Below are 22,929 nucleotides of genomic sequence, written 5' to 3'. Positions count from 1 at the left end.
CTATATTTTACTTTGTATTCTGTGGCTCATTGGGCGGAATCGTCCCAGATTTGCACTGTGGTAGCGGGCGTGAAAATGTCATTTTACCTGCCAGCCGCAATGGCGGGTTTTCGTGTCGTATCATCTGCTTCCCGCCTCGTTAATTATGCAGCCACAGGAAACACGGCGTCTTGCTGGCAGACAGCCTCTGAATCGCCCGCCACGCCTTCACCTCACCGTTAGCTCATTCCAGATGCCATATCCAAACTGCAGGCACACACACAATTGTCAATGCTTTCAACCCAGGACTGCTCCAGTGAAAGCCAAGAAGAGTTCAGTGACCCATCACGAATGCTTTGGCTGCAGGAGGTCCAGCAATCTCACTACTCTGGCTTGCCGGGGGGGTGGTGGCAGTGGTGGTCAGTGCCACTGCTGCACAGAAGAGGTTGGCCATCCAGTGCACAAAGAGGATTGATGATCTTATCCATGTCACCAGGGCAAGGCAACCATCTCATCACTGTAAACTCTCTCACTCACAAGGCCAACATACATTCGCTGGCATTTCTCTCACTGCCAGTTCAAGGGACATTATTACTCACATCTCTCTTTTGCCTCATCTTCTCTGGAGACTGCTTCCTCAGCCCTCACCATCAACATATGCTCCCAAACACACCCTTGATACCCCTCTTTCTCAGTACATCCCTTCCCCTGCAGCCTCTTCCCTTGCCTGAGGCCACTCCCTCCACCCTTCCCCAAGCAAACCCTAGTCCTGCAGCCATTGAAAAGCTACCCACGCATTATAGCTGGTCTGGTAGGTAGAGACGTACCTGTGAGCCCTACTGGAAGTGATGTGGTGCTGCCTGCAAAGCCTGGTGCTGATGATTGCAAGTGCTGCCTGAAGCAAGGTAGGCAAACAAACCTCAAAGTCCTGAGCGAAGTGCAGCTTGCCAGGTGCACATTGCTTATGTACAGTTGTGAAACACGTCAGCGTGCAATCACACTGATGTGCCCTAATGATCCAGCATGGGGGGATGATTCTGGCGTGCAGGGTTTATAATGATATGCAAGTGTTGAAATTAGGTTCCTGACGTTGGGAAGTGGGAAACGCAGCCCGCCATTGATGGGTGGAACGGACGATTGCAAACTGGTTTCAAGACGGTATAAAACCGATTTTTGTCCTTCTCACCATATTGCCCACTCACGCTCGCCATGATACCTGCCGCCAATGGGACTGGACAGTTCCACCTATTAGCTTAGCATTTGATGCAGGACCTTGACAAAAGTTTTCCTCTACCCATCATGTGTTTAGTGTCTTTAATAACAGTAGTAGGTTGTTGAGACCCAACCTTTATTTTCCTTCAATCATGCCAAGACACTTTCAAAAATTATACTTTTCAAGTGTTCCCGCACCAGATTTCTCATGGTAATTTCAAAGATTTTCTCTGTAGTTGATGTATACTTGCCTGCTTGTGTCTTGACCCTTTTAAATAATGGAATTATCCTAAATCTAAATTACAAAAACGTTATTAACCACTCAACTAATTTTATTTACTAAGTACTCACCTGCACCCTTTGTTTACTACTGGTTGTATCATATTTTGTACCGTGTAGCAGCTACTAAAATAGGAATATGAAAATAACTTTAATTTAATCTTAGTTATCTGATTTTTCCCAGTAATAGATCAATTCAGTACTGAGGTAAAATGAAAAACATACCAGAAAAACTTCAACATAACCATTCTTGAGGCTAAAATATTTTTTAAAAAATTAGGGAGATTTATGTGGAAAGTACAACTGGAAAGTAAGTAAAACCTGAATTTTTTGCAACATAAAGCAACTGTAATCACAGCTAGAGTGGTTCAGTGAGAGAGGTCATCAATTTTAAAATCAATGCACGTGCTACCGTAGAAATCTTGAAAATTAATGTGAAATTTGCAAATTCTTTAAACAAAGAGGAGTTCGAACTGGACTTTTTTCAACAGCTAAATTTGTGAAGTAATATTCTTAGCTTTTCCAGCCATTGATAAGAATAGTTCAGTCTCGTGCTACAACAAAATGCAAGATTCCTAGTATAGTTTCTTCAAATCCATCTTCCAAAATGGTATAATGGAAAAGTTAGGACATACAAGTTCAACAGGTAATAGGGAAGGCAAATGTAATGTTGGCCTTTATTTCAAAGGGAATGGAGTATAAATATAGGGAATAAAAGCAAAATACTGCGGATGCTGGAAATCTGAAACAAAAACAAAAATAGCTGGAAAAACTCAGCAGGTCTGACAGCATCTGCGGAGATGGATACAGTTAACGTTTCGAGTCCGTATGACTCCTCATCAGAAATATAGGGAAGTCTTGCAAAACTATACAAGGCACTAGTTAGACCACACCTAGAATGTGGTGAACAATCTTGGTTGGGCCCGTGCTCTTGGAGTTTGGAAAAATGAGAGGCGACCTTATTGAAACACACAAGATTCTTAGGAGTAAAAGCAAAAAACTGCAGATGCTGGAAATCCAAAACAAAAACAAAAATACCTGGAAAAACTCAGCAAGTCTGGCAGCATCTGCGGAGAGGAACACAGTTCATGTTTCGAGTCCGTATGACTCTTCAACAGAACTAAGTAAAAATAGAGAGGTGAAATATAAGCTGGTTTGGTGGGGGGGTGGTGGTGGGACAAGTAGAGCCAGTGATAGGTGGAGATAACCAAAAGATGTCACAGACAAAAGGACAAAAAGGTGTTGAAGGTGGTGATATTATCTAAGGAATGTGCTAATTAAGGGTAGAAAGCAGGACAAGCAAGATTCTTAGGGGGTTTGACAAGGTAGAAGCTGAGGTTTCCCCTTGCGGGAGAGTCTAGGACCAGAGGGCATAATCTCAGAGTAAGGGGTCGCCCTCTTCTCTGAGGATAGTCAATCTGTGGAATTCTTTATCGCAGAGGGCTGTAGAGGCTGGGTCGTTAACTATATTCAAGGCTGAGATAGACATTTTTAATCAGTAAGGGAATCAAGGGTTATGGGGACAAGGCAGGAAAGTGGAGCTGAGGATTATCAGATCAGTCATGATCTCATTGAATGGCGGAGCAGACTTGATGGGCCGAATGGCCTACTTCTGCTCCTACGTCTTATGATCTTATCAAGTCAACAAATCATTTATTTTTATTTAAAAAGTACATTACTGTATTCAAACAAGGTCTGGACAAGTTGTGATTTTAATTATGCCAAATACCTATAGCGGTGCTCGCCTTGATATAGTGCTGTTCAGGTAACAAAAGCCCCAAAACTCTCTACAGAAGAATGATAGATGTTGCTTTTAAATGTTGGATGATGGCATGGCTTAGTACATTTGAGCTCCCATGAACGTCACCCCAGTTAGTTTGTGGATCATTCAATGCAGAGGGGGCTTGATTGATTTTCGTATCTGGTAAAGACCATGTCAAGGCTAGACTCTTTCCCCCACCAGAATGGAAATTGTTCTTGCAGCCATCTTTGCAGGTGATTATGAACATTGAGCATTTAAACATTGTTGTTGTCAGCTTTGAGTAACTTAGAATATAGCTAACAGTTTTTTTTAACTTTGATTCAAAGGTGATACGGAGAATTTACAAAGGAGTTCCACTGCAGCTGAGAGGAGAGGTCTGGTCTCTGCTTCTGGAAATACAAAAAATAAAATTGGAGAAAAAAGACTTGTATGATGTAAGTTTTTTTTTGCAATTTCTGATGCTTTTAACTCAGCCAGAGCCATCCCCACATGATTTTTAGTTTACCCACAGAGTTAAAAGCAAAGGAAGAAGCATGGTTGATGTACCATGCATCTATATATCTGTAAATATAAGCTTGTTGATAACTAATCATAATTGGTAAATTTAAATGATGCTTTGGAATTTTGATAAAACTTGATTCATGATTTCTTTCTATCAGATGATACATAATTTTTATTAAAACAGATGTCGTGCTGAGAGTGATTTCTTTTTATTCAAACCTTTGATATATTAGCATTGTGAAATAATGTACCAGCTGACTTATTGTACCTTCCTGTAATGCATTCCAGTTAAATACATCATTGCTTATGATTGGCAGCTATATTGGGCTACTTTTGGTGATATCTTTGTTCAAGTTGAAGAGTAGGTTCTGAGTACAATGTGTTCCCCGAAGCACTGTTTTCCTAATTCAGTATTTTTTTGTGCAAGGTACAATTTGTTGGCTGTGGAACATTTTCCATATGAATTAAATTGACCTGGGGTAAACCCAGTTCCCAGAGATTAAAGGATAATGTAGCAAATCTCTGCTCTGTCCAGCCCCCTACTTAAAAATAGGTGATTCTTTTGGATTAAGTTGTGAATGGTGACACTGGAAAGATATGCTTGTAGTGCATTTTCTCCCAAGTTTTATGTCCTTGCTCTCCTTAAATGGGTTAAAGGAAATACTAGAGCATAGTCCTGCTTTCTGAGCTTTGCTTTTTTCATAACCTGTGGGAAGTACCTACCCTACCCTTGCTGCCTAATTCTGGCAAGCCTGGCTGAGTTCAGAAGCTGATTGAGAGCAAATCCCTTTGTTAATTATTTATTTAATAAGCCAAAATTCTACAGAGTTATTTATATTGCTAGAATTAAAACAAAATCACAAGTTTTCAGTAGTGATGTCTTATTTTAAATGTACGGCAGGTGTAGAAGCCTTTATTTAAATACAGTTAATGTTGAAGAATGAAGAAATATCATCTTCAGCTTTGACTCCTAAACTTTGAAATTTTGATCAAAATTAATTTTCAAGGTGATTGATTCATTGCCAGTATTCATTGAATGGTGATGGTGCTAATTAAATGTGGTCCAGATTGTCAGAAGTACTAATTCTATTGTCAACAATCCACCAAACAGTAAAGTATTCTGAAATTTTATTATCTCAATTTTTATTTTTGGAGTTATGGCAAACTTGATGTAGGGCAAATATTCAATCTTGTGCAGCTATTTAGTAATATGTATTGGACATGGAGAGAATTTTCATCTCTGTTCTACTTAGTGCTGAGCAGACTCCTTGTATCATCATATCAGTTTTAATATTTTCTATTAGTTCTACTAAAGATGCTTTTTTGCAGCTTAGCTGCGACTATTCAAAGTTTCTAATCCCTGCCGCTGACTGGCTATATAATGACAGTCTGTGTTGAAATGCTGCATTGTGCCTAATTTTCACCTGGTGCTTTGTACAATGTTTTCTGTAATTCAGCATAATGTCATGAAGGCTCAGAAGTTGGTGTTGTACAGCTCAATTTATTTAAAGGAGAAGTTTATTGAAGTGCCATCCAGTTGTAAGATTGAGGTATTACACCAATAAAAAATCCTATACAATAAGTTTTTTTTTGTCCATGTGAGCCACAAATCCCTGACCTGGAGATGAAGCATTTTGACCCCTCTACCTGATGGATTTTGAAATAACATCTGTTGTTTGTTTGTGAGGTAACCTCAGAGTGATTAGTAATTAATATTATTAATATTAGTTAATATTTATAAAAATTATGATTACTAATATTAGTAATCTAATACTTAAGAGTGCTGAATTACTCAACGGGCAAATGAACAGCATGGTGCGATATGAGGCATTCTGGACTTTGAATGCCCAGGTTTGAATCCTTACCCATTTAGTTCCCTCTCAACCAGGAGTGTATTTTTAAGACTCTTAATGTTGGGTTTGGCGTTCTTCTGGGGTATCAGCTGGTGTTCCTGCTCTTGATTTCTGCCTAATGAACTGTTTGATGAGGCCTATTTTGTGGGTGTTGAATGTAGACCGCTTTTTGTTGCAATTTTCTCCTTTGCTGCCTCCTCTCTTCCCCATCTCCAACCCCCTACCTCCTTCCCCGAACATGCAATTTGCCAGCAATTGAAGGCTCACAGATGAGGGAGGTGAAAGGTTACTGATGCTCATGGGACTGTAATCAAGCATGAATCATTGCTTATGGAAGAATTGGGTTAAGAACACCAAAAGATTAGAGAAAAATTACAATTTAATTCTTCTTACATTTCCATAAAATGTGAATGCTTTTAAGATCAATAAATAGACCTGAACTATAGTTGAGGATTGTACAGAACTGTGAATTAAATACAAAATGTTTTGGAGATGCTGTCAAAATGTGAATTTGAATAATTTATAACCAAGTAGTTTTAGTTTTTTAGCATGATGTATTGAGCAGATAGTATTGCTGACAATTCCCAAATGTCTTATTTCTTTTCTCTTTCGCATTTAAAAAATACTTTAGAAGCTTAAAAGCAGAGCACGGACAATATCTCCAGACATCAGGCAGATTGACCTCGATGTGAACCGTACTTACAGGGACCATATCATGTTCAGGGAAAGATATGGAGTCAAGTAAGGAAATTTTTTGCTTGCCTCTTAAATGTTCCTGCATTGTACTTGCATTTGCTTGGCACAGTCAGTAATAATCCTTTTCATAAGCTATATTTCACCTATAGAGTTTTCTCAGTACATAGATACTCCCTTTAATACTTCCATCAAACAGCTGCCAAGAGGTGCATAAGGTCAAAGAAAGTGAAGGGCCAATTATCTTTTTCCTCCTCCCTGTGTGAAACTGACTGATGGTTAAGCAGCTCCGCAAAGCAGCATGGCCTGATCCGAAAGAGAATTGTGTGTGTGAATCTATCTTGCTGCACTATAACGTCATGTCTTGAAATTCGAATGAGCTGCCTTGTCTGCCATTTTGATTTCTTGAAAATCAAATGGTTGCATTGAATTATTGTGAACTTCAGCATCCCATTTTACTTATTCCTTTCTATGTTTGATTTTGTGTGTTCTGAAATATTTTTGTTTGTGGAGTGATTACTAATGATCTCATGGGGTGGGGTGGGTTCTGCCTTTGCAAGGAAAATGAATTAACATAAACACCTACAATCAGGAACCCTGCGATGTATTTGCTTTGACTGTTTAATTTAGATCCACCTCCTTGTTGGCTCATTTCTTTCAAGTTTGTAATGATCATATTGGCATCTAAACAATTCTTCAAAATTAACAGAAAGAAAGATGTGTAACCAGCTTTGATGACAATTCTTTGTTGTGGTACTTTTTTTTAATGATTGATGACAATGTCTCTTTAAATATCATGGGTATGCATCTTGGTTGAAGGTTGCACCCTATAAGAATTAACATGCAGGTAATTGGAATTACAGTATGACTGTTTGACCTTTTGCATCTTTTCTTTGGTATTGTGTTGACTGTAATAGCGTACACAATGGATTTCAGCACTTTGTCTTCAGCACTGCAATTAAACACTTTCATGCTGTGCATGTATTTTCTCTCTGTTGAAAAATATTCTTCAATTTGTTGGAAATGTTGACATCTTTATTTGTTTCATTTATTCCTGGTTCTGAAAAGGGTGTCAATAATTTGGACATAGTTGGGAGTTGGCTTTCTTTTTGACTTTTATTACAATAGGAATACACAGTGATGAAGGTTGATAGTAAAAACCCATTAATTTAAATTTTTGACCATCATCGGAGTTGACCTTGGTGTTTATCATCTACAGATTTGTATCAAAGTCATGACAGATAAGCCGCCGTCAGGCATTACTTTAACAATGCAACTTTAATGGTGCTTAATGTTTTGCTTTCATTCTACATATGCCCCTGCCACTTGCAGCTGTGATTGCCAGATTAGTTAATATAAGTTAGTCACAATCAAATATTAAGTCTATCAGTGAGTGTGACACTCGAGGCCATTCATTACGTTGTGTATAAAAATGCAGGCATACAATACTTAAATTTGATGAACAGTGCCCTGCCTCGGGGGTGGGTCGATGTCATTACCCTTTCCAATATCTCCAGCTGACCTGAGAAGCATTCTTATTTATTTATTTATTTTTGCCAATCACTTGGCAACTAGTTAAGCAAGTTCTGCCTAACCTCAGCCTCTCATTACCTTTTGTGGCCTTCATGTTGACCAGGATATCAGTTATGGTGTGCACAATGCCAAACCTTGCATCATGGAACACTTTCCTCTGAAATAGTTTCAGAATTTTCTTGCAATGAACTGAAATTCTGAACAAATTGAGCTTTTCAACTTAATTCTTTTTTAAGTCAGAGTTTACAGCAAGATGTGATGGAATACAGATATCTATTTCTTAACAATGATGAATATCCATATGAATATTACTTTTGACGTCAAATATGATGTGCAAATATCATGAACTCATCTTTAGCTCATTAGGGACAACATTTCAAGATAAAACCATTTATCATCCACTTGTCACAGTCAATGCATAATGGTCAGTAAGCAGACCTTTGGAATTACTGAAACATCTGTTCTTATAGGTACAAAATACTGGTTCAGAATTGTGGAGGCCACGTTTTATGAAATGTTTTATTTTATACATAAAATGATCAATAGCTGGAGTAGGTTGACAATGCCTGAAGCTTGTATACAATTTAACAAACAGCTAGATTCTATAATGGGAAGGCAGTAAGGCTGATATTCTGAAAAGATGAGATCAAATGGGCCTTCATTCAGTGACTGGTTGGTATAGTTGGCGGTGCTGTAGCCTCTTATTCAGAAGATCGTGTATTTCAATTCCATAATAGGATTTCAGCACATGACCTCAAGTGGGTGACATTTCAGTGCAATAATGAGATAGCATTGCATTTTTAGGAGTGTCAGCTTTTAGCTAATATGTTTTAAGTAAGGTACTGTGGGCAGAATTGCCCCAGATTTGCACTAAGTGCAGTCACGGGTGGGGAAAACAACGCTTCTCACGAAGTATTGCCCCAAACCCACCACATTAATGATGCATTTCCGAGAAAGAGGCCTTTTTGATGGTGGGCAGGCTCCAATTTGCCGTCTTCGTTTTCTGTACATCACAAGGCATACAACTAGTTTATCGTGCCCCATGCTCCTGATGATGTACTCCTGCAGGATGAAAGCAAGAGACGCGTGGGTTAGCACGGGTGTCCTAAGAGCCTCTCTTGGTTAAGTCTGAAGGCCCCTTAATGCATCCTGGAGAGTGCTGTTCACCACTTGGATGGCCAGAGTTTAGTGTGCAACATGGATGCCCGAAACCCCGTCCACCTCCGCCTCACTCCACCTGACCTATTGGCAGCAGCTTTGCCTACTGGAGTGCATGCTGTGTACTCGGCTCAGGTGCAGGCATTCTCTTAAACCTCACTGCAAGGCTGCGCTGTTAGGTTGAACCGTGGGGGAGGCTGGCCCAAACCGGAATGCTGACATTGCAAGGGGCTATGAGTGCCTCCACCAGGAACTGTTCCACTGCCAGCTTTGAAAAGGAGATTGTACAATGTGCCTAGTCGTCCAACTGTTTTGCAGTCCACTAAAACACTCATTAGTTTGCAGTCTGTGCCCAAGGGGTGAAAAGCTCTGGAGCAGTTAGTGGCACTTTGATGCCTCTGTGTTGCTTGAGTGGGCAGATAAGGTAGAGGCCTGACTACTCACATGTCAATATGGCTCCGTCTGAACTGTCTCAGCTACAGAGGAATGGTCACTGTAATCAAGATTTCCTTAATGCATGGCCGCTTCCTCCTGCCCATCCCACATGTGCTTGTGCACTACTTTCAACCCCAGTGCAGCCCTTCTCCATCGCCCCCCCGCCCAACGCGCTTTAACCTTGAAGTCCAGCAGGCAAACGCTGTTCAACATTACTGTGCACTCACCTCCGAGTTTGCCTCAATGTGCAGCCTGCCAAGTGCATTTGTATGCTGTTGTGAAACACGCTTGACGTGGGCGGACGTTCCAGCGATTGGGGGTGATTCCAGCGGGATGACCTTATGATATGCGGATGTATTACAATGAGGTTCTTGATGCTTGATGGTGGGAAACGCAGCCCGCCATCAATGGGCTGAGTGGATGATAGCAAACTGGTTTCACGGCGCCGTGAAACCGACTTTTGGCCTTCTCGCTATATTGTCTGCTCACGCCGCCGAGCACACCCGACGCCAACGGGCAGGGAAAATTCTGCCCTGTGTGTCTTTTCCAGTTGCTTCGTTGACTGTAAAAGATCCTATGGCACTGTTTAAAGCAGAAGAAGAATTTTTAATAGTGTCAGCCAGCACCATAAAGACAGATCAACTGCTAACTTATTGCTGTTTGTGGCATCTTGCGGTATCCAAATTAGCTTGCATCTGCAATACTTTTATTCTGATTTAGAATTTCAAACTATATCATTTTAAATTGGAGATCAAAGACATTCTATTTTAGTTTCCTAATTCTTAAAGTTTTGCAGCTGCAATCATGGCAAAACATATTTTACTCATTTGTTATGGTTGCCCTTTACGTCATACATTAATGGCTGTAGAACTACAAAGCATTTTCAAAATGAGCACTTTTCACAAGGCTTTTCAATTTTGGAAGTTTCGAATTCTTTCAATCAAAAATCAAAATCTGATGCTTTCAGACCATCTTCCTGCAAGGTTTCCTTCTATGGGATAGGACAGAACTAGCAGGGGCCAGTTGGTTAGAATGGCCTATTTCTGTGCTATAAATACTTTGTAAGAACTTCCCTATAAACATTAGGTGGCTTTATACCACTGTTGGGCCTACATCGAAACCAGATAATGTTTTCTTTCTTCGTAATATATTATTCCAAACAGAGTGAGGGGAGCAAGCTCAGTAAGGTAAGGGAAGCAGAAGTAGGGGAACATGTAGGCAATAGTGACCATAAATTAATACGGAAGATATAATACGCTTTAAGAGAACCACTGAGCTGCACATGGACATGACAAAGACCAGCGTAATATATTGGCGGAAAGCAGATTTTGGGGGGTTAAAAATAAAACCTGGAAAAATAAAATGGACAGCAATACTGACGGACAGTAATTTGGAATAGCAATGGGACAACAATTAAAATGCTATTCAACAGAGTCCAGGAAAAATATATTTTGCTAAAAAACATCAATATGTTAAACACTAATGAGCCATCATGAACGAATGAAGATATGAGTGAAAAATTGAGGATAAGAAAAGAGACATGCAATTAGTACATGGAGAGTAGGGGAGAGCATAGAAAAGGAGAAAATAGTGTTTAGGAGAGAAGTTTTTTTAAAAATAGAAATTAGGAAAGTAAAGAAGAACTAGAAAATTAAATTATCAAGGAACCTGAAAGCATAAGTCGTAAAACATTTATAGGTATGCAAATAAAATGAAAAGTGGGATTAGAATAGAGCCACAAGGGATAGACGGTAAAATTACAGGCTAGCAGAAATATTAATTGCTTAGCTTCAACATCTACTGGGCAACAGATCAGTTGGACATGAAAGTAAGATTAAAAATGACATAACTTCAATTTAAAAAAAAAGAGAAATATATTAACTATTCAATTTATTAAATTAATTAAACTCAAAGGACAAGACTCTTGGTCTGGATGAATTGCATCTGTGCAATTTAAAAGAATGTAGAGAAGATATAGCAGCAGCACTAAGTATTTCATAATTTGTTAGAAAAGCATGTTGCACTGGAGGACTAGTGGAAGCTAACATCATATCAATATTTAAGAAGGAAGATGGAATATGAGCAGGAGAGTATAGCTTAACATTGGTGGTAGGAAAAAAGTGGAAACCCTGCTGAAGGAGAAAATAACAAAAAGCGTTTAGAAGTCAGGAATATAATGAATAGCCAGCATGGATTTTGAAAGGAAAAGCCTTGCTTGACCAACCTCCTTGAATTCTTTGAAGAGATAACAGCGAGAGTAGATGAGTGTAATGCCATAGATGTGATTTACCTCAATTTCCAAAAGGCCTTTTTGCCACTTAATAGAATAATGTGTAAGGTCAGAGCATGCAGAGTCAGGGGACAGGTGGTGAAATGAATAGCGAGCTGACTAACGGACAATGCAGAGCAGAGGTAAAAAGTAGCTCATCATAGTGGGAGAGGGGAATATTGGGTACTACAAGCTTAAGTGCTTGGACCAGTTCACAATGTACATTAACTATTTTTAGACTTTGGAATCGAAAACTCAATTTTTAACTTTGTGGAGTAGTCGTCAACACTGAAGAGGACTCCAACAAATTACAAGAAAGCATTAATAAATTTGAAGAATGGACATATAAATGACAAGTAATTTCAAGGCAAATAAGTGTGAGGTATTATGAGGTCACATTTATTAAGAATCTAAATGGAATAGAGGAATGAAGGGATCTAGGGATGCAAATACATTGATCACTAAAAGTAGCCAGACAAGTTAATAAGTTTTTTTTAAAAAGGCATACCAAGTATTTGGATTTATTCCTAGATGGATAGGATTGAAAAGCAGAGAGCTTACACTAAACATATATCGAACTTTACTTAGACCGCACTTGGATTGCTCTGTATAGTTCGGATATCCATCTTATTAAAGAAATATAGTTGCACTGAAGGGGGTGCCAAAAAGATTTACAGGGATGATACCAGAAATGGGAGATTACATCTATCAGGAAAGGATGAACAGGCTGGGTCAGTCTTCTCTTGAAAAAGAGAAGGCTGAGGGGTGACCTCATAGGGGGTCCTGACAATTATGAAAGGTTTTGATAAATCAAGCCTTTCTGAATGTCGTGAGGAGCAATACTAGAGATCATCAATATCAAGATTATTGACCAAGAAATTCAGATGAAACTACTTATCCAGAGTGCAGTGCATACATGGAGTTTGATAACGCAGTGAGTGATTGAGGCAAATAGTATAGATGCATTTAAAGGGAATCTAGATAAGGAAAGAGAAGTACAGGGTTGTTTTGATAGTTTAGAAGGATAGGAGGAGGCTCAAGTGGAACATAAACACAGGCATGGACAGGTTGGGTTGAACAATCAGTTTCTGTGCTGTATATTCTATGTAATATACTTTGTTTTTGAGATATTAAGTTCTGTGAAGAGTGGTGCCGAAGTGGTAAATTCTTTAAATTCAAAAATTGAACTATTTCAGTAGCTTCACAGAAAAGCAGCTTCTGTTGCTGTCACGTCAATGCTAATAAAAGTTCAATGGAGTTTGTCTATTCTGAACAAACTTCACATGAAGGTAATTTTCACTCCAGTTACCCTGATTGCTCTTTAGTCAGTGATGCTAGGTGACTGGTTTTAATCCACACAGTTTGAAGGTTGTGAATTTATCTATTTTGAAGTTTTCTTCTGACTTGGTATTTGGCAATGTCATCCCAAAAAGCCTTCTGTTCAGCCTCGTAAGTATATTTGGTGGGAACCTAACACACACAATCCAAGAAATTTGTAACTGACGCTGTATTGATGATTGGTTTCAAGTTATCTCATTGGAACATAGGACTTAGGAGCTGGAGTATACTATTTGGCCCTTCAAGCCTGCTCCGCCATTCAATATGATCATGGCTAATCTCATTGTGGCCTCTGCTGCACCTTCCTGTCTACCCCCTCTAAAGTTTTGACTCCCTTGCCTATCAAAAATCTATGTAACTACTTTCTGGGGAAAAGAATTCCACACACTAATGACCCTCTGAGAGAACCAAATTCTCCTCATCTCTTGCCTTTAGAGTTTGACCTCTTATTCTTAAAATATGTCCCCTAGTTTTAGTCTTGCTCACGAGATGAAACATCATCTGGGTATCCACCCTATCAAGTCCTCTCAAGATCTTGTATGGTTCAGGGGAGTTACTGGCTGGAAATTGCTCCACTTAAGAAAAATTTTCATATACCTGAACCATTTGTAGGTCCTGGCCCAACTTGTGTTGCAGTACTTCCTTTGGCCCCTCCTTTCACCGTCCAATTAAGAATGGCAGGCACAGAAACAGAAGGTCAGTTGGAGGGCCTGCAGGACTGGACAGGCAGCAGCACGACTGGGAAAGATGGGTGCTGCTGAGGCAGATGGAAAACACTCAAAGTGGAAGCTCCATTGGAAGGTTTCAGATTGATAAAATGAAAGTTTGGAGCCAGCAATGTGGAGGAGATGAGCCTTTCACAAGAATGCTTCTGGCTGTGGTTGCGCCTGTTTGAACCTTACAGTTCTTTGATAGCGGCATGGACATGCTTTCTGTGATAGTGGCTTAGACAGCAGCTTCCAATGTCCCTCTGATCCCCCACCATGAGACCACCTTTAATGGGTTGCCGACACAGTGTGGGGTCTCCATGCCTTCCAGAAGATTGAATTGCTGTGCACTATTAAGGGCTAATTCCCATTTTACACATATTGATTGACTATCTGTCACGGGTGGATAGTTAACCATAGGGCACCCACCTTCAGGAAAATGTACTGGAGGCGCACATGTGTCGGGGAGCAGAGCCGATGTGCCTCAGTCTGAATTCCAACTCCACCATCACTGCCTCGAAAGCCACCATCCCAGGGTGAGGGCCAGGAAGATTCCCACTAATAGCTGTTTGGTGCAGTCTTTTCAGGCATTTCATCATCCAGATCCACTGTTTGACTCGCTGGCCACAGAATCTTTTTGAGTAACGAGATGGATGCTTTTCTCCTGAAAGATGAATCTTCCTCAGCTACCATTTTGCTCTTTTGCAAATGAAGTTCTACGTTTGCCTGAGAAATGGATCGGTGTCAACTGTTGCCATTTCTCATGATTAGCATTCTGCAAGGCACCATTCAAGTGGAATAAGCAGTGCAGTGTCCAATATATGTCCTGCTGTGATGATGTACTACATTTCCTGTATAAATTTTCACTTAACAGCTTGGTTTTGAGCTACTGGAATATGCATGACAAACAAAGAAGTCAGCACTTTGTTTCAAGCACAGTACAGCACATTGTTTTGAACCAATTAACAGAGCCGTTCATTTATATAAAATTGCCATTTTTGGGCAAAAAAGCCCTGGAAAAATGAGTTTCAGTATTATTCTCTCATACCCGTTTACTAAACAGGATTGGTGCTGTTTTAGGAAGATCTGTGAACACATGCATTCTAAAGAAGCAGCAAGACTTCACTTACAAGGTCACTCAGGCTCTGACATAGATTTATCCAGCAGCTTTCAGATCAATGCAAATTATATTTGCAGGTTTAGCAACTTTGAAACCAGAAGCAATTGATTGTACGACCTATTACTTTGAATTACTAGTAATATTTATACACCACCTTTTGGAGAGGAACTTTTTCAATATAGATGTTAAAATGATCCCTGCAGAAGATTGCCTGAAACTAATCCCAACTATTTTGTATGAGCTGGGAAACTTACACTTGCTTGCCAAATGGAAGTAAACGATGCAATGAATTTTCTTTCAACATTCCATTGAGTCTCCTCGTGGTGCCTGTGTTAAGGTTTCTTCCTCTCCACCCTCATCCAAACAGAATAGTGGAAGTGCCCTGGTTAGTTTTCAGATGGGATATAAAATAATTTCCTGTTTTAGGATTTATAAATTTATAGAACATATTTATGTGTGAATACACATTAATGCTGTTTATAAGTATTTGACTATTTCATTTATAATTGCCAGGTGCAAAGGCAGGGGGCATGGCTGAGATATTAAATGAATACTTTGCACTGTCTTTACCAAGGAAGAAGATGCTACCCAGGCCATGGTGAAAGGGGAGGAAATTCAGTCACTAGAAGGGTTTAAAATTGCTAAGGAGGTGGTATTGGATGGGCTGTCTGAACTTCACGTTGACAAAGCACGAGGTCCAGATGAGATGCATCAAAGGATACTGAGGGAAGTAAGAGTGAAAATTGCATAGACACTGGCCATAATTTTTCAGTCGTCTTTAGACATGGGGGCGGTGCCAGAGGACTGGAAAATTACAAACGTTACACCGTTGTTCAAAAAAGTGGGTAAAGATAAGCCCAGCAGCTAGAGGCCAGTGGGGAAACTTATGGAAACTATAAGTCGACACTGAATTAATAGTCACATGGACAAATGTGGGTTAATTAACGAGAGTCAGCCTGCATTTCATAAGGGAGAATCATATTTAACCAACTTGCCAGAGTTTTTTGAAGAGTTAACAGTTGATGAGGGCAATGCTGTTGATGTGGTGTACGTGAACTTCCAAAAGACATTTGATACAGTGACACACAACGTTGTGAGAAAGGTTACAAGTCATGGAATAAAAGGGACACTAGAAACATGGATACAAAATTGGCTGAGTGGCAGAAAACAGAGTTATGGTTTTTCGGGCTGGAGGAAGGTTTGTTGTGGAGTTTGCCAGCGGTCAGTTTTGGGGCCCTTGCTTTTCCTGATGCATATTAATTAGACCTTGATGTACAGGGAACAATGTCAAAGTTTGCAGATGATACAAAACTTGGAAGCATTGTAAACTGTGAGGAGGCTAGTTTAGAGCTTCAAAAGGACATAGACAACTTGGTGGAATGGGTGGATACATGGCAGATGAAGTTCATTGTGGAGAAGTGTGAAGTGATTTATTTTGGGTACAAAGAACACAGACAATATAAAGGGTACAATTCTAAAGGGGGTGCAGGAGCAGAGGGACCTGCAAATATATGTGCAAAAGTCATAAAGGGTGGTAAGATAGATTGAGAAAGCAGTTAATTAAACCTACAATATCCTCGGCTTTATGAATGGGGGCAAAGAGAACACGAGCAATGAGGTTATGTGAGCTTGTAAAAGACACTAACTCAGCTGGAGTGCTGCTGGGCACTGCATTTTAGGAAGGATGTGAAGGCATTAGAGAAAGTGCATAAGAGGTTTTACGAGAATTAATCCAGGGATGAGAAATTCCAGTTATAAAGGGGATTATAAGAGAAATTCCAGTTTTCAGAAGGTTCAGACACTTGGTATCCTTGGAGAGGTTGTAAACTGGATTCAAAATTGGCTGTGTGGGAGAAGACAGAGTGGAGTGGATGATTACTTCTCAGACTGGAGGCCTGTGACTAGTGGTGTGCCTCAGGGATCTGTGCTGGGATCATTGTTGTTTGTTGTCTATATCAATGATCTGGATGATAATGTGGTAAATTGGATCAGCAAGTTTGCTGATGACAGTAAGATTGGAGGCGTTGTGGACAGCGAGGAAGGCTTTCAAAGCTTGCAGAGGGATCTGGACCAACTGGAAAAATGGGCCAGAAAATGGCAGATGGAATTTAATGCAGAAAAGTGAGAGGTTTTGCATTTTGGAAGGACAAACCAAGGTAGGACATACATAGTAAATGGTAGGGCACTGAGGAGTGCGGAGGAACAAAGGGATCTGGGAGTTCAGATACATAATTCCCTGAAAGTGGCGTCACAGGTAGACAGGGTTGTAAAGAAAGCTTTTGGCATACTGGCCTTCATAAATCAAAGTATTGAGTATAGGAGTTGGGCTGTTATGATGAGGTTGTATAAGACATTGGTGAGGCCAACTTTGGAGTATTGTGTGCAGTTCTGGTCGTCTAACTACAGGAAGGATATCAGAAAGATTGAAAGAGTGCAGAGAAGATTTACTAGGATGTTGTCGGGTCTTCAGGAGTTGAGTTACTGGGAAAGATTAAACAGGTTAGGACTTTATTCCTTGGAGCGTAGAAGAATGAAGGGAGATTTGATAGAAGTTTACAAAATTATGAGGGGTATAGACAGAGTAAATGCGAGTAGGCTCTTTCCACTTAGATTAGGAGAGATAAACACGAGAGGACATGGCTTTAGGGTGAAAGGAGAAAGGCTTAGGGGGAACATTAGGGGTAACTTCTTCACTCAGAGAGTGGTGGGAGTGTGGAACGAGCTGCCGCCTGACGTGGTAAATACGGGCTCACTCTTAAGTTTTAAGAATAAATTGGATAGATACATGGATGGGAGAGGTCTGGAGGGTTATGGACTGGGTGCAGGTCAATGGGACTAGCGGAATAATATTTCGGCATAGACTAGAAGGGCCGAATGGCCTGTTTTTCTGTGCTGTAGTGTTCTATGGTTCTATGGTTCTAAAGATAGATGGGAGAAGCCTGAATTCTTTTCCTTGGAGAAAAGAAGGCCAAGAGGAGATTTGGTGGAAGTATTCAAAATGATGATGAGCTTGACAGGGTAGGAGAAACAGTTTCCATTGGTGGAAGGATCGAGAACCAGAGGACATGTATATTTAAGGTAATTGGTAAAAGAAGCAAAAGCAAACTGAGAAAAAATCTTTTCCACACTGAGTGGTTAGGGTCTGGAATGCAGTGCCTGAGTGTGTGGTGGAGGCAGGTTCAATTGAGGCATTCAGGAGGCAATTAGATGATTATTTGAAAAGAAGAATGTGCAGGGTTATGGGGGGGAAGGCAGGAGAATGGCACTCGGTGAAATGCTCATTCAGACAGCCAGTACAGACATGATGAGCCAAATGGCTGCCTTCTGAGCTGTAATAATTCTGTGATTCAATTCTATGTTCTCAAAGTCCTTTAAGCTGCATCAGGGAAAACCTTTTTTCAATACAAAAATCATTAAATTATTCAACTTAAAGTGGAAAGTACAAAACAAGAAATTAAGTATTGAATCCAGTAACCAAAGTTTAAGTAAAGGGACTGAAAACAGCAACAAACATGAATGGTAGTGGATAGTTAAATAACTAACCAGAGGGAGAGGCTCCAAAAACATGGGGGAGTACAGCATGTTGGTGGGAAAGACAAGTCTGAAGCATTTTCAACTAGTGGTGTCAAGTATTTGATCCATCTTTGTCTCCTCCTGAGGTCCCCAACATCATGGATGTCAGTTTTCAGCCTATTTGATTCACTCACTGTGACATCAAGAAATGGTTTAAAGCACCGGATACAGCAAGACCATAGGTCCTGACAGTCTGCTGGCTGTGTTATTGAAAACTTCTGCTCCAGAATTGACCGCACCCTTAGCCAAGCTGTTCCAGTGTAGCTACACCAGTGGCATCCACCTGACAATGTGGAAGATTGCCCAATTATGTCCTGCCCACAAAAAGCAGGACAAATCCAATCCATCCAATTACTACTCCATCAGTCTACACTCAATCATTAGAGAACTGATGGAAGATGCTGTTGACAGTGAGCAGCACTTTCTCAGCAACAAACTGTTCACCGATGTTCTGTTTCGTTTCTTCTATGGCCACTCAGCTCCTGATCTGATTACAGCCTTGATCCAAACAAGACAATGGGGCTGAATTCTGGAAGTTCAATGAGAGTAACTGCCCTTTGCATCAAGACAGCATTTGACTGAGTGTGGAATCGAGGAGCCTGAGCAAAATTCAAGTCAGTGGAAATCAGGGTGGGAGGAGCGGATGGAATTTTCTGTTTGAGTAATGCCCAGCAGAATGGCGATGGTTATGGTTGTTAGAGATCAATTAGCTCAATCTCAGGACATTGTTGATTGCTGCTAGAGTTCCTCAGGGGCAATAGAAACATAGGAAACAGGAGCAGTTGTAGGTCATTTGGCCACTTGAGCCTGCTTCGCCATTGAATATGATCATGGTTGATCCTCTATCTCAACCTCGTACTCCTGTGCTCTCCCCATAAACCCTTGCTGCTTTTTGAGTCCAGAAATCTATCTATTTCCTCCTTAAATATATTCAGTGACTTGACCTCCACAGCTTTCTGTAGTAGAGAGTTCCATGGACCCACCACCCTATGAGTGAAGAAGTTTCTTCTCATCTCTGTCCTAGATGGTCTATCCCATATCCTGAGACACTGACCCCTTGTTCTAGACACCCCCAGCTAGAGGAAAATACCCTCCCTGCATCTAGTCTGTCTAACCCTGTCAGAATTTTATGTTTCAATGAGATCTCCTCTCATTCTTATAAACTCCAGTGAATACAGACCTAGTCGGCCCAGTATCTCCTCATAACGACAATCCTGCCATCCTGCGAACCTTTGCTGTACTCCCTCTATGGCAAGTATATCCTTTCTTACGTGAGGAGACCAAAACTGCAATACTACTCCAGGTGTGGCCTCATCAAGGCCCTATATAGCTGCAGTAAGACATCCTTGACCCTATACTCAAGTCCTCTCGCAATGAAGACCAACGTCCCATTTGCCGCCTTAACTGCTTGGCTGCACCTGCATGCTTGCTTTCAGCAATTGGTGTTCAAGGACGTCCAGGCCCCTTTGTACAAACATTTCCCAGTCCATCATTATTTAAATAGTACTCTGCCATTCTGTTTTTCCTCCCAAAGTAGATAACTTCACACTTATCCAGGTTATACTGCATCTGTCATGTTATTTGCCCACTCACCCACTCCTTCCCTACAACTTTAGGTCAGAAGTGGAGATGTTCATTGATGATTGCAGTGTTCAGTACTATTTGCAACTCGTCAGATACTCGAGCAGCCCGTGCCCACCTGACTGGGACAATATTCAGGGTTGGGCTGATAAGTAGCAAGTGTCATTATGCTGCACAAGTCACATGCACTGACCTTCCCCAACAAGAGACAATCTAAGCATGTCCCCATGACATTCAGCTGCAATACCATCACTTAATCCCCCACCATCAACATTCTGGGGCTTAGCATTGATTAGAAACTCAACTGGACCGGCCATAGAAATACTGGTCATCGGGGAGGCGATAGTATAGTGGTATTGTCACTGGAGTAGTAACCCAGAGACCCAGGGTAATGCTCTTGTGGTGGGATTCGAACTCAGTGGTGGAATTTGATTTCAATAAAAATCTGGAATTAAAAGTCTAATGACCATGGAAGTATTGTCGATTGTTGTAAAAACCCATCTGGTTCACTAATGCCCTTTAGGGAAGGAAATGTGTCGTCCTTACCTGGTATGGCCTACATGTGACTCCAGACCCCAGCAATGTGGTTGACTCTTAAATGCCCTCTGTTGTAGCAAACTGCTACAAAGTCACAAAAAAGGAATGAAGCCGGATGGGCCACCTGCAATCGACCTAGCCATTGGAAACGATACTGGCAACCTCAGGCCTGTCAACCATGCAAAGTTCCCCCTACTAACATCTAGGGGCCAGTGCCAAAATTGGGAGAGCTGTCTCACAGACTAGTCAAGCAACAGCATGACATAGTCATAGTCACGGAATCATATCTTACAGATAATGTCCCAGACACCAGCATCACCATCCCTGGGCATGTACGTCCCGGGGTCCTGCCCCACCGGCGGGACAGACACAACAAGATGGCAGCACAGTGGTATACAGTCGGGACGGAGTTGCCCTAGGAATCCTCAACATTGACTCTGGACCCAATGAAGTCTCATGGCATCAGGTCAAACATGGGCAAGGAAACCTCCTGCTGATTATCACACACTGCCCTCCCTCAGCTGATGAATCAGTGCTCCATGTTGAATACCACTTGGAGGAAGCACTGAGGGTGGCAAGGGTGCAGAATGTACTCTGGGTGGGGGACTTCAATGTACATCTTCAAGTGTGGCTTGGTAGCACCATTACTGACCGAGCTAGCTGAGTCCTAAATGATATAGCTGTTGGACTGGGTCTGTGGCAGGTGGTGATGGAACCAACAAGAGGGAAAAACATACTTGACCTCATCCTCACCAACCACCATGACAGTATCGGTAAGAGTGACCACCGCACAGTTGTTGTGGTGAATACATCTCGCCTTCACATTGAAGATACCCTCCATTGTGTTGTGTGGCACTGCCACCATGCTAAATGGGATAGATTTCAAACAGATTTAGCAACTCAAGACTAGGCTTCCATGAGGTGCTGTGGAGCATCAGTAGCAGTAGAATTGCACTCGAGTACAATCTGTAACCTCATGGCCTGGCATATCTCCCATTCTACCATTACCATCAAGCCAGGGGATGAACCCTAGCTCAATGAAGAGTGCAAGAGGGCATGCCAGGAGTAGCACCAGGCATACCTAAAAATGAGGTGTCAACCTAGTGAAACTATAACACAGGACTACTTGTGTGTCAAACAGCATAAGCAACAAGTGATAGACAGAGCTAGCAATCCCACAATCAACAGATCAGATCTAAGCTCTGCAGTCCTGCCAAATCCAGTCGTGAATGGTGGTGGACAATTAAACAACCCACTGGAGGAGGATGCTCCACAAATGTGCCCATCCTTAATGATGGAGGAGCCCAGCACATCAGTGCAAAAGATGAGGCTGAAGCATTTGCTACGATCTTCAGCCAGAAGTGCTGAGTGGATGATCCACCTCGGCCTCCTCTGGAGGTCCCCAGCATCAAAGATGTCAGTCTTCAGCCAATGTGATTCACTCCACGTGATATCAAGAAACTGCTGAAGGCACTGGATAGTGCAAAGGCTATGGGCCGTGACAATATTCTGGCAATAGTACTGAAGACCTATGCTCCAGAACTTGGGGTGCCCCTAGCCAAGCTGTCCCAGTACAGCTACAACACTAACATCTACCTGGCAATGTGGAAAATTGCCCAAGTGTGTCCTGTACAGAAGATGCAGGACAAATCCAACCTGGCGAATTACCGCCCCATCAGTCTACTCTCAATTACGAGTAAAGTGATGGAAGGGGTCATCGGCAGTGTTATCAAGTGCACTTGCTTAGCAATAACCTGCTCACTGACGCCCAGTTTGGACTCCGCCAGGGCCACTCAGCTCCTGACCTCCTTACAGCCTTGGTTCAAACATGGACAAAAGAGCTGGACTCCCGAGGTGAGGTGAGAATGACTGCCCTTGACATCAAGGCCACATTTGACCAAGTGTGGCATCAAGGAACCCTAGTAAAACTGGAGTCAATAGGAATCGGGGGAAAACTCTCCGCTGGTTGGAGTTATACTTAGCACAAAGGAAGATGGTTGTGGTTGTTGGAGGTCAGTCATCTCAGCTCCAGGGCATTACTGCAGGAGTTCCTCAGGTTAGTGTCCTTGGCCCAACCATCTTCAACTGCTTCAGCAATGACCTTCCAACATAAGGTCAGAAGTGGAGATGTTCATTGATGATTGCACAAGGTTCCGCACCATTCACCACTCCTCAGAAACTGAAACAGTCCATGTCCAAATGCAAAGGACCTGGACAATATCCAGGCTTGGGCTGACAAATGGCAAGTAAACTTTGCGCCACACAAGTGCCAGGCAGTGCCCATCTCCAACAAGAGAGAATCCAACCATCGCCCCTTGATGTTCAATGGCACTACCATCACTGAATCCCCCACTATCGACATCCTGGGGTTTACCGTTGACCAGAAAAAGAACTGGACT

General features: G+C 41.5%; 1 protein-coding gene across 3 annotated transcripts in view; it reads left to right on the top strand.

Annotated features, from left to right (window-relative positions):
* The window catches only part of usp6nl (USP6 N-terminal like), a 242,110-nt gene that overhangs the window by 153,112 nt on the left and 66,069 nt on the right, over window positions 1-22,929 (top strand). For all 3 annotated transcript variants that reach the window (XM_078553022.1, XM_078553020.1, XM_078553021.1), the window contains exons 7-8: window positions 3,559-3,666; window positions 6,218-6,327. In XM_078553022.1, coding sequence (XP_078409148.1) covers window positions 3,559-3,666; window positions 6,218-6,327 — 218 coding nt within the window. The remainder of the gene's footprint in view (window positions 1-3,558; window positions 3,667-6,217; window positions 6,328-22,929) is intronic.

Source organism: Cetorhinus maximus, chromosome 12 (assembly GCF_964194155.1).
Source record: "Cetorhinus maximus chromosome 12, sCetMax3.hap1.1, whole genome shotgun sequence".
Taxonomy (NCBI): domain Eukaryota; kingdom Metazoa; phylum Chordata; class Chondrichthyes; order Lamniformes; family Cetorhinidae; genus Cetorhinus; species Cetorhinus maximus.
The sequence above is the reverse complement of the archived record's forward strand: the minus strand, read 5'-3'. Positions and strand labels throughout refer to the sequence as shown.